Source organism: Pteropus vampyrus, unplaced genomic scaffold (assembly GCF_000151845.1).
Source record: "Pteropus vampyrus isolate Shadow unplaced genomic scaffold, Pvam_2.0 Scaffold195, whole genome shotgun sequence".
NCBI lineage: Eukaryota > Metazoa > Chordata > Mammalia > Chiroptera > Pteropodidae > Pteropus > Pteropus vampyrus.
In genome coordinates, this window is record NW_011888976.1 from 1265516 (window position 1) to 1278627 (window position 13112).

The window sequence follows — 13112 nt, forward strand, 5'->3', positions numbered from 1 at the left end:
TTGAATAACTAGCTTACCAAATTTTTGAATATTTAACAATTGGCTCTTGTGACAGTAGAAGCTAGCTCTAGCATGTCACTGTCTCTCACCCCATGTGCATGTCACCCCATGACACTCTTACCCTCAGGTGTCAGGGTTCCCCTCCTCTCAGTCTTCATCATGTTCTTTAGTCTTCTGGAATGTTTCCTGTACTAGGGACAAAATTACTAAAGTATGTGAGAGCTTCTGAGTTGCTGTTTTAAGACAGTTGATATTCTATACAAAATAGAAAGTTTGCATATTGTTCTATTTATTGTTTTAGACTACATTTTTAAGAACATATTTTGCCAAATGGAGATAATTTTCAGGACTAAATGCATTGATAGAATGATTTAATTATAGACAAAAAGTTCACTGATTTTATTCAAAGGTTGAATTCGTAATTTCTAAAGTAATAGTAATTTATGATATCATGTAGCTAAAGGATCTCTTAAAGAGAACTGTAGAAGGATTTGTGAAACTCTTTGACCAAGAAGATCAACGAGGGCTGCCAATATTTAAGATGGAATTGACATTTGATGATGACAAAATGGAATTTTATCCTACCTTTCAAGATTTGGAAGATGTTGTTTTGGGTTTGGTAGAGCGAATAGCTGAAGCCCTGCAGGTATTACTTCTTCCTTACCTATCAGATTTCTTTATCTGGCTCTTTTTTTAGAATTTTAAATTGATTTGAAGCTCTATAAACTATGTATATAAAATGTTATAATTCTTTGTTTTAATTCCATCCTCCAGGTTATTTTATGTTAAAAAGTGCTTTCTTTTTGAGAAAGTCTCTTGGCTAAAGATGACATTTTCCTCTTAGAAGTTTAATTGTAGTAATAATATTTTTGTGAATGTCTCATCTTCCCTATTGAGTTGTGAGCTTCTTAAGTACAAGATCCAAGTTATGTTTGTTCTCTCAAGAACTTTCTAGTATATGAAAAGACTGTTCAAGACTATAGTGTAAGATCTACATATAGACCAATTACAGATATTCATTTCATAAATTGTCATTTTTATTTGTGTTAGAATGTCCAAACAGTATCTTCTTGGCTGTCAGGAACTTCAACAACTGTAAGTCTTGACACAGAACTTCCTGAACACGTGTTACAGTGGGCTCTTAATACGCTAAAGGTGGCAGTACATCGTAACTTAGAAGGTGCAAGAAAACATTATGAGACATATGGTATATATAAAATATATAATACCTTTTTTATCATAAAAGAATGACATTTATTTTTGCTAGAATTTGGTCAGATATTTGGTTGTGTGGGGCTGTCGGGATAGAGTGAATAGAGCCAGAAGTTAGAATAGACATGGCTTTTGGTAGAGTCAAAGATCAAACATAAGAAACTTGAATTCTGTTGTCTGGTCCAAAGAGTGAATGTTAACTGGAGCAGGGTAATAAAGACAAAAAGTAGAATGAAAAGATGTTGGATTAGGAGGAAGCTAAATCGAGGGTGAAAGCAATATAATATCTGAGAATAGTTTTGAAGAGCCTGCAGCTCAATTTTACAGTCTCCTCAAGTGTGTATGGTGTCGGGATAGATAGTTGTTATTTGACATTCTCTTAGCCAAAACCTTTTATTTACTGGCTTATTTGTACCTCTAAGTTATTTAAAGATCATTATATATCTTATTATTTTTATTTTAAAATATCTGTGTCTAACCTGGTTTACCTATTAAGTCTATTTTATTTATTCTGTATATTCCTATTAATGTATGTCAATACTCTATTAATAATAATATTTAATTGAATAGGCTACTCTATTCCATGACCATATAAAAAAAGCACTTGATTTTTTAAAAGGTTATTTTTGAAATTTAAATTAGATTATTCATTTTCAGTTGAAAAATATAATTGGCTCCTTGATGGGACTGCAGTTGAACTGATAGAGACTTTTCAGACAGAAGATCATACTTTTGATGAATACACAGAGGTAAGTGGTAATTCTCTTTTTCATTAATGCCTTTTGAATTTCTTTTTTAAATTATGGTGTTTTTATTCCAGAAAATCATTCAATTAAAGTTAATAGAATATCATCTTAGTAAACTTACAGGTTCACCTCATAATTTCTTTAGTCATTCGTTTACTCATTTATTGATTCAACAAAAATGTCTTCATTACAGTTAGATAACTAGCAAGATTTTAGTGATGCAAAAATAAATATATACATTAACATTGTTCTCAGGGGTTTATATTTGGCCTAGAAGCCAGACATAGAAATAACAACTATAATATATTGTGATAAGTACTGGAATAGAGAGATAGATGAGTATTGTGGAAGCACAGAAGAGGAAATGGATGCTTTTGCTATGGGAGATTGGTGAAAATTTCTTGAAGAAGTAAACATGAGCTAGGTTTTCAAGTAGATATTTATGGGGGGATTTAGAATATTAAGTTGGGAAAATCTTCAGGTATCTTTGCTCAAGAGTTTGTACTTTGTTTTGGAGGTTTTTAATTTGCATTTTTCCTGATCACTAATGATGTTGAACATATTTTAATGTGCTATTTTCCATTGTGTATCTTTTTAAAAAATAAGGTGTCTGTCCTCATAATTTGCATATTTCAAATTGGGTTTCTGTATTCTTATTTAATAATAATGGATTTATTTTATTGGGTTATGTTATTACAAAAATTCTTCTTGTTGAGTTTTAAAAGGTCTTTATATGTTTTGGATAAAAGTCCTTTATTTGAAATATGTTTTGCAAATATTTTTTTCCAGTATGTGCTTTGAGTTTTCATTTTTGTAACCATATCTTTCAAGGAGGCATTTTTAATTCTAATGAATTCCAGTCTATCAATTTTTTCTTTTAAAGAGTATTAATTAACCCTTTCATTAAAAAAACCTCAGCTTTATTGAAATGTAATTCACACACCACACAATTTACCCATTTAAAGTATATTTATAGAGTTTTACAATTATCATCACAACTTGATTTTAAAGTATTTTACCTTTCTAAAAAAAAAAAATTCCGTACCCAGTGGCCATCACTCCTATTCTCACCCAAGCCCTAATCACCTGCTAGTATTTCTATATTTATAGATTTCTCTATTCTGGACATTCATTTAAATAGAATCATAAAGTATGTGGTATTTTGTGCATGGCTTCTTTCATTTAGCATAATACTTTCAAGGTTCATCCATGTTGTAACATGTATCAGTACTTCATTTGTTTTTATAGACATAACACAATTTATCCAAAGTTGATGGGCATTTGGATTGTTTCCACTTTTGATTATTATAAATAAATGCCACTATGAACAATCATGTACAAGTTTCTTTCAGACATGTTTTCCTTTCTCATGGATAGAAATGTAGGATTGGATTGCTGGATCATATGGTTGCCCAATGTTTGCCTACTGAAGAACTGCCAAACTAGTTGAAGTGAGTCTCTTGTAGGCAGAATATATAAGGGTCTTATTTTTTTAATCTATTTAGCCACCTTATGTCTTTTGAATGGAACATTTAATCTATTTACATTTAAAGTAATTATTGCTAGATATGTAGTTATTGCCATTTTATTATTCATATATTTTTTTTAAATCTTTTTTTCTTCTTAAAGCAGTGGTCCCCAGACTTTTTTATACCAGAAACCAGTGCTCCTGTGAGAGTCTAATCTGAGATGGCGATGCTAGCTAGCGCTGGGGAGCAGCTGCAAATACAGATGAAGCTTTGCTTGCTCACCCACTACTTACCTCCTGCTGTGTGCCCAGTTCCTAACAGGCCACAGACTGGTACTGATCTGTGGCCCAGAGTTGAAGACCCCCGTGTTAAAGAAGTTCCCTTAACATTTCTTGTAGAACTGGTTTGGTGGTGATGAACTCCGTTAGCTTTTTCTTGTCTGGGAAGCTCTTTTTCTGTCCTTTGTTTCTAAATGATAGCCTTGCTGGGTAGAATAATCTTTGTTGTGGGTCCTTCCTTATATATACTTTGAATATTTCCTGCCAACCACTTCTGGCCTGCAGAGTTTCTGTTGAGAAGTCAGCTAACAGTTTATGGCAGCTCATTTGTGTATAACTAACTGCTTTTCTCTTGCTGCTTTTAAGATTCTCTCTGTCTTTAACTTTTGGCATTTTAATTATGATGTGTCTTAGTGTGGACCTGTGTAGATTCATCTTGTTTGGGACTCTGCGCTTTCTGGGCTCATATGTCTATTTCCTCTACTAGGTTAGAGAAGTTTTCAGTCATTATTTCTTCAAATAAGTTTTCAATTCCTTGCTCCCTCTCTTCTCCTTCTGGTATCCCTATGATGTGAATGTTGGTATGCTTGATGTTGTCCCAGAGGCCCCTAAAATTATCCTCATTTTTTTGTATTTTTTTTAAGGTTGCTGTTCTGATTGTGTATTTTCTGCTACCTATCTTCTAAATTGCTTATTTGATTTTCTGCTTCAACCAATCTACTGTTAATTCCTTCTAAAGTATTCATTTCAGTTATTGTATTCTTCATTTCTAACTGGTTTGTTTTTGTGTTTTCTATCTCCACTTTTGTTTCCTATCTCTTTGTTAAAGTTCTCACAGAGTTCATCTACTCTTCCCCTAAGTTCATTGAGCATCCTTATAACAAGTGTTTTGAATTCTACATCTGGTAGATTGTTTGCCTCCATTTTGTTTAGTTATTTTTCTGGAGCTTTGTTCTCTTCTTTCATTTGGGACATGTTTCTTCATCTTCCCATTTTGTCTGCTTACTTGCATTTATTTCTATGTATTAAAGTAGGGCTGCTATGTCTCCCAGTCTTAGGAGAGCAGCCTTATGTAGTAGGTGTTCCCAGTGCCACAGTGTTCCCTGGTCACCTGAGCCGGGTGCTCCAGATATGTCCCTTGTATTGGTTGTGTGCCCTCCTGTTGTAGGTGAGCCTTGGTTGCTATTTGCTCATCAGTGGGACAGAATGACCCATGACCAGCAGAGGAACTGTTGTACAGGGGCTGACCAACAGAGCAGGATTTGCTTTAGCAGGGCTCTGGTGCCTTCAGTGTCTACCTTTTGGGTGTGTCATCCTCAAATGTGACCCTGGGTGGTGCTCAGGCTCAGACTGAAGCCAGCCACTGGGCATGCAGACTGTGGCCTCTTAGGAGGAGCCCTACAGCAAGCCAAATTCAACTGCACCCTGTGTCCTGCCTGGGGCCACCTGGCATGAGCCACCAAGCAATCTGCAGATGGCTGCCACCCACGCTGGGCTTAGAAGTGCCTTGAGAGGCCAAGCTGCAAACTGAGGCCAGTTGCCATTAGTGCTGGGCTTGGGGCTGCTCAGGAAGAGATACGGGGCATGCTGAGGCCTGATGCTCCTTGTTTAGGTTTCGTGAACATTTGAGAGATTTTAGGAATGTTCTCAGTATGAGCCAAGATAGATCGTTTGTATGAAAAATCAACTTGAAGCAGCTTGAGTGAGCCCCACACGTTGGAAGAGATGGGGTCTTGGAATCACCAGGACAAGGTGACCAGTGTTAGCTACTTTGATGGAGACTCAGATAGGGTATTTGCCTGGGTCTGCAAGCTGGGCAGGGGAGAGTCAACAAAGGAACAACACCCTCTGCCAGCACTTCTGTCTGGGAGAAGGCTTCCCTTCCAGCTCTTCTCCTGAAGCCAAGCAACTCAGTTTTTCCCCGTATGTCCCTGGTGCCTTTTGAGCTGCTGTCCCAGTGCCAGAGCTCAGAATGAGTGAGTTTGTTACTAAGCTCAGAATGAGTGAGTTTGTTACTAAGTTTGCATGGTCCCTTTAAAAGGAAAATCTGCGACTCCCTCAGCCCTCCATCTCACTCAGTCACATTCTCCGCTGCTTTTCATAATCAGAAGTTACGGGGACTTCTCTTGCCGGCACTGGAACCCTGGGCTGGGGAGCTTAGTGTGGGGCTGGGGCCCCTTGCTCCTCAGGGAGGACCTCCACAGCCAAGATTTTTCTCCCGATTTTCAACTGCCACATGTGAGTGTGAGACCAGCCTATTTCGCATCTCTGCCTCTCCTACCAGTCTCGAGGTAGCCTCTTCTGTGTGTCTCCAGTTGTAGGACTTCTGATCAGCTACCCTTCAGGTGACTCCTAATGATGGTTGTTCTATAATTTAGTTGTAATTCTGATGTGGTTGTGCAAGGCACAGTGTTTTCTTACTTTGCCATCTTGACTGGAAAGCCACAAAGTTTTGCTAGCATTTTGTTGAGAAATTTTGTGTCCATTTATAAGAGATGTAGAACTGTAATTTTCTGTTCTTGTGATGTTTTTGTCTAGTTTTTATTTTGGAGTAATACTGGCCTTAGAAATTGACTTGAATATGCTCCCTCCTTCATTTTTTGGGAAGAGTGTGTAGATAATTGATATTCTGTAAATCTTTAGTAGAATTCATTAGTGAGGATATCTGGGTTGAATTTTCTTTGTGGGTAGTGTTTTTAATTATTAATTTAATTTTAAAAAATTTGTTATAGATCTGTTCAAGTCATCTATTTCTTACTGAGTCACTTTCAGTAGATTGTGTTTTTGTAGAAATTTGTACATTTCATCTAAGTTACCTAATTTATTGGCATACAATTGTTCAAAGAATTCCTTTATAATCTTTTTTATTTCTGTAAGGATGCTAAAAATCTGCTTTTGAATTGTCTATTTTTTTGTCTTTATTTCTGTCATTTATCGTTTTATGTATTTTAGTACTGTATTGGTAGGTGCATATATATATATAAATGTTATATCTTTCAGATGCATGACCCATTTTATCACTATAAAATGTTCCCCTATATATCTAGTAACATTTTAAGGTCTATTTTTTGGAAGTCTATTTTCTTTGATAATAGTATAGCCACGGAAGCTTTCTGTGTTTGCTTATCTCTTTTTTCATCCTTTTATTCAGTCTGTTTGTATCTTTGAATCTAAACTGTGTCTTCTGTAAACAGCATATAGGTGAATCTTGGTTTGCTTGTTGTTTTAAAATTGTTGTCTAATAATCTGTGTTTTGATTGGTTTAATCTGTTTCACATTTAATGTTAAGATAATTGAATTTGTGTCTGCCATTTCCCTTTTTGTTTTCTATATCTCTTATGTCTTTTTTGTTCTTCTGTTTGTTCTTTATGAGTTCTTTTGCATTGAGCTAATATTTTCTAATGAAGCATTAAACATTTTTAATGATTTTTTAAATTAAAAAAAGTTTTTTTAGTGTTTATTTTAGGCTTATCAAAGACATCTGATTTAAACAGCTTTAGATTTATGCTAGTTTAATTCCAGTGAGATATAGAAACGTTAATACTATATAGCCTTATATGTTTTTCCTCCCTTTGTGGTGTTATTGTTATAAATATTACATATGTTAATGTTAAAAATCCAAGAATGCATTATTATAATTATTACTTTATTATCTATAGTCATTGGCTTTATCCAACATAGCTTTGCTTCCACTAGTCTTTCTTTGTACTGTTATTCACAAATGTTTAGAATATATTACATTTCTATATGTTATAGACCCAACAATAAATAATACACATATTATACAATACTTTTTAAAATTTAGTTAATAGAAAGAATGAGAAAAACATGCATTTATACTGCCTTTTATAATTTTCTTTACAGGTGCTCTTTTTTGTTCTTTCCTTGTAGATTTGAATCACCATTTGGGTTACTTTCAGCCTGAAGAAGTCCCATTAGTATTTATTGTAAGATAATTTTGCTAGCACAAATTCCCTGCTTTTATATATCTGGAAATACCTATTTTATTGTCATTTTTGAAAGATAGTTTTTCTGGATATGGAATTCTTGGTTGACAGTTTTTCACTCTTGCTATTTCAACATTTTCTCCTTGTCTTTGGCTTTCTGCATTTTCGACATGATGTGTATATTTTTGAATCTCTTTGTATTTATTCTAGTTAAAGTTTTTGGAGCTTCCTGGATGTGTAGGTTGCTGTTTTTTTTATTAACTTGGGAAGTTTCCTTCAGCCATATGTCTTTGAATATTTTTTTCTGCTTCTTTCTCTCTCTTATTCTGATAACTTCCATTACATGTATGTTGATCCACTTAATCATGTCCCTGTTTATCAGAGGTTCCAATTTTTTATTCATTATCTTTTTTTCTATCTCTTGTTTGGATTGCATATATAAATCTACCTTCAAGTTTGCTAATTCTCTTGCTAATTCAAATCAATTGTTGAGCCCTTCTACTGAATTTTCTATTTCAGTTCTTATACTTTTTAGCTTCAGAATTTCCAGTTAGTCCTTTTTAAATAATTTCTAAATCTTTACTGATATTTTCTATTTGATGAGACATTGTCATCATACCTTTCTTTATATCTTTAAGTGAGTTCCTTTAATTCTTTGAACATATTTATGATGGCTACTTTGAAGGGTTCCCCGCCCCCCCCCCCCCCCCCCCCCCGTTAAATTTAACTCTTTTTGCTTGCTCTCACAGCCAGTTTCTGTTGCCTGCTTTTTCCCCACAGTGTATGGGTTCTATTTCCTTGTATCTTTGCATATCTCCTAATTTTCTCTTGGAATCTTGATATTTTAGGTAATATATAGTAGCAAGTATAAGCACCGGTCCCCCTTTGGGGCTCATTATTGTTATTTGCTTGTTTATTTGTTTAGTGACTGGGTGGATTATTTTAGTGAAGGCTCTTCCTCTCCTCTCTACCTCTGTAGTGTTAAGGCTCTGATGTTGTTCCTCAGGGATCCACAGCTTTAGATATGCCCACAGTCATTCTGGGCATGGCAGTGGTTTCAACAGAGTTTTCTTCTCTCTTTCCCTGGCTACCACAGTTGCTGTTAGGCATCAGTGATTGTTTGCTGATTGTTCTATTGTTTTCAACAATGCTGTGGAGGTAGAAAGTGCTCTACTGATTAATTTATTCAAATTCAAGCTCTCTTGAAGGAAAAGTTCCTAAGGTCAGTGTGATATTTATCCTGACTCCAGTAGAGTTCCCACCATCAGTCTCCACCCAGGCTCTCTTCCTCAAAGTAGTTGGTCTGTACTTTAGCTTATCTTTACCAAATTCCTGAATCTCCTTACAATTTCTCTTACCACAACCTACACTGTTTTTGAGGGCACTCTTAGACTTGAACTTCTCTATGCTGTATTTCAAATGAATTCAATTCCTTTGGGAAAAGATTAGGAGCTATATATTTTATTACCTATTTCCTCTTCACCCTGAGGCAAAATCTGAGTCAGGGCTCTGGAGCTGGGTGTAGGAACAGCAACGTACTTCTCTCAGTGACAACCCCACTGTAAGAGCTGAATATTCAGTATGGTGGAGAGCAATAACCCAGATCATCTTGTGCCTCTCCTGGTGTGGAACCACCACCTAACCAGCCAGGGCAAGTATGATTGGGGCCCCAATATTCTCAGTGGTACCACGAGGTAGAGCCATTGTTCCATTAGAGTCTCTACCTCCAAATTGCACTCACCAAGAACCTAGCTTTAGCAACAGGTAATTAAGCCCTCCAACTGGAAGCTGGGATTGGGGGGAGAGAGCTCTGTGTTCTTGTGTACAGTGGTCTGGAGTAGAGTTTCTACCTTGCTGAGCTGGGAGTGGGGAGGGAGGGAGCAATCTAGGTTTAGGACCATTTCTAGAGGTTTTAAATGCTTTTTGATTTATTTTGTTTTGTTTTTTAGCAGTTTAAAACACACTTATTTATTCTCCACTCCATAGGTCAGAAGTTGGGGCACTTGCTTAGAGTTTTTGCAAAGTGAAAATCAAGGTGTCAGCTAGACTCGATTCCTTTCTGTAGGCTGTTGAGAAAAGTCTTCTTCCAAGCTTGTTCAGGTTCCTTGAAGTTTTAGGACTGAGGTACCCATTTCCTTCCTAAGCTGTCAGCCTTAGGCTGCCTTCAGCTTCTGAAGGCTCTCCATATCCCTTGGCACATTACCTGTTCCATTTCAAAGCCAGCAACAAAGTATTCTATTCCTGTTGAATCTCTCTCATACTTTGATTTTTCTCTGAGTTTGGGAAGCGCTCAGCTTCTTTTAAGGCTCACCCTATTAGGTTAGGCCAAGGCAGATAATATACTTAAAAAAAAAAATTCTAACCTGCAATTTTATTTTTTTTTTAAGTTTTAAAGTACAGTTGACATTAAGTATTATTTATGTTAGTTTCAGGTGTAAAGTATAGTGGTTAGACATTTTTATAACTTAGGAGGTGATCCCTCAATAAGTCTAGTACCCACCTGATACCATACATAGTTGTTACAGTATTATTGACTATATTTCGTATGCTATACTTTACATCCCTGTGATTATTTTATAACTACAATTTGTACTTCTTAATCCTTTCACTTTTTCACCCAGCCCCCTAAACCCCCAGCACCTCTCCCATTTGACAACTATGTTTTTTCTTTGTATCTACAAGTCTGCTTCTGTTTTGTTTGTTCACTTATTTTGTTCTTTAGATTCCACATTTAAGTGAGATCATATGGTACTGGTCTTTCTCTCTCAGACTTATTTTGCTTAGCATAATACCCTCTAGGTCCATCTATGTTGTCACATTAAATGATTGTTTAAAAAATTATTTTCAGCAAGTTCACTGGGGGCAGGTCCACAGAGCTCCTCATGTTGTCATGCTGTAAGTCTCTTTCGGTTTCTTTCTGTAATATTTTTCATCTGGCAGAATCTAAGATTTTCTCTTTTTTGTTGCTTTTTGGCTAATGAAGAGTTTTGGTATTGTTTATTTTTTGTTTCTTTGTGAGAATAAATACTGTTGAGATTATTAGATCATGGTTTTATAGTTCTCATCAAACTTGGGAAATATTCAGACATTTTTTCAAATTTTTCTCTTTGCTCCCTTCCCCCTATTCTGGAATTCCAATTATAGGTATATTAGACTGATTGATATTATTCCAGAGGTGACTAAAGCTCTGCTCAGAGTTTTCAGTTTTTTCATTTTATGCATCATTTTGGATAGTTCTTTTGCATCATTTTAAGTACATTAATCCTTTCTTCTCTGGTTTTAAGCCACTGTTACTCATATTAAGTAAAATTTTCATTTCATATATTATATTTTCCCAAATTTTTGGTAAATTTCATTTTCTCTTGGTTATGTTCATATTTTCTTTTACATTCTTGAACATGTAGAGAATATTTCTAATAGATTACAGGGAAGATGGTTTGCATCATTTCAGTTTACTATGTAGTATTTTTCCATTTTTTTCCCAATATTTTTGTGTTCTGCAAATCTTGCACTTATTTTGTTAAATTTAATTATCTTAAATTTGAAGCTATTATAAATGGAATTGTTTTCTTAATTTCATTTTTGGATTGTTCATTTTTAATGTCTAGGAATACAATTTATTTCTATATATTGGTCTTATATATTGCAACCTCAGAGAGCTTGTTTAATAATTCTCATAGTTTTATGTATATGTGTATATATATTGCTTAGGATTTTCTGTATATACTATCATAGCACTTGCAAATAGAGATTGTCTTATTTCTTCTTTTTCAATATGGATGCCTTTAAAAAAAAATTTATCTTGCCTAATTTTCCTGGCTAGTGCAATGCTAAGTTGAAGTGGTGAGAGTGGATATCTTTATCTTCCTCTAGATCTTAGAAAGAAAGCATTAATTTTTAAATCCAGTTAGTACAATGTTGTAGTTTTTCTAGAAACTCATCAAGTTGAAGATATTATCTTCTATTCCTAGTTTGTTAAGTGTTATTACCATGAAAGTGTTAAATTTTGCTAAATGCTTCTTCTACACCTATTGAAATGGTTATAATTTTTCTAATATGCATACTTTTATTTCATTTTTATGTATTTATAAAACTATATCATGAATTCATAGATACATTATTACTTTCACAAACCAAATATGGTATATTCTCTTTCATTTGTATTGTACCATTTATCTCAATATAATGCTATTCACAGAATAGGTGCAATAAATGTTCTAGGAGCTAACAGCTAAATTTTTTGTGGTCTCGACCATAACTTGTACTAGCTATAAACTCTAAATCTTTAGGCCGAGCATGTATTGCATTGGGTTTCACAATAACTTTTGCCTTAGGTCTAGTATTTTCTGTGAAATTTCTTGAATATTATAATTTCTAGATGGTTTATGTAACTGTTTGAAAATTTACTTTTGGGCTTAGTAATCTATCTCTGGAGTACTTTGTCAATTCTTTACATATTGTAATTGTGGTTAGTATACCTATTTGGAGAACATTTAAAAAAATTATAAACTATGACATGTATATAGATGAAATGATATGATGTTTGGGATTTGGGTAAAAATAAAACTGGATAGAGGAGAAGCTAGGGGTATAGAGAAAAAAGATTGGCCAGTGAGTTCAAAAGTATTGAAGCTGAATGATGGGTACATTTTGCCTACTTTTGTATGTTTAAAGTATTCTATAAAAAAGTATAATGTATTGTGAGATATAACACAATACCGAAAAGCATGTAAAGCATATGGGTACAGATTTATACATTATTATAACCTAATAGCTACCTAGATTAAGAATGAGAACTTTGCAGTGCACCAGAAGCCACTCATCTGCCTCTCCTCAACCATAACCATCTCCCTTCTTTATTGGTAACTATTACCCTGATATTTCTTGCTTTTCTTTATGGTTTTACTACCTATGTATGCATCCTTAAGTAATAAAGTTTAGTTTTGTCCATAGTAAGTTTATATGAAAGATATCATATGCATTCTTTTGTTTTTTTCTTCACTCCTCATTGTGGAATTCATCCATATTTTGCATAGTCATAGTTTATTACAGCATAGCACTCCCTTGTATTAATATGCCATCTTTTCTCTATAAATGGATATTTGTGCTGTTTCCAGTGTGTCGTATTTTCTTTGATCCACCTATTTTCTTTTATATATCTGTTAAATATATCCCAGGAAAGCTAGATAATGGTCCTTGCGAGTAAGAAAACATCTATCCTCTTTTTTCTAGTGCCACCAACTCTATCTACTCTTTATTTGGTATATTTCCAACCAAGAACCAAACAGGCACTCAATGTAGTCTTTTAATTAATATCCTCGACTCCCTTAAACAATGAAAACTTTAAGCCCAACCCCCCAAATACTGGAGACTGTAGAAAAATATGGTTGCCTTGAGAGAGGGAAATAAAGGGAAAATCTCCTTAAAGAAGAATAAAAAGAATGGGGCATTTTGATGGAG

At 34.6% G+C, this 13112-nt stretch overlaps 1 protein-coding gene across 1 annotated transcript in view; it reads left to right on the forward strand.

The window, feature by feature from the left end:
* Positions 1–13112, forward strand: part of DNAH12 (dynein axonemal heavy chain 12) — a 228350-nt gene that overhangs the window by 23830 nt on the left and 191408 nt on the right. Inside the window, exons 10-12 of the mRNA XM_023537644.1 lie at positions 458–646; positions 1051–1207; positions 1870–1961. Of these exons, the coding sequence (XP_023393412.1) occupies positions 458–646; positions 1051–1207; positions 1870–1961 (438 nt within the window). The remainder of the gene's footprint in view (positions 1–457; positions 647–1050; positions 1208–1869; positions 1962–13112) is intronic.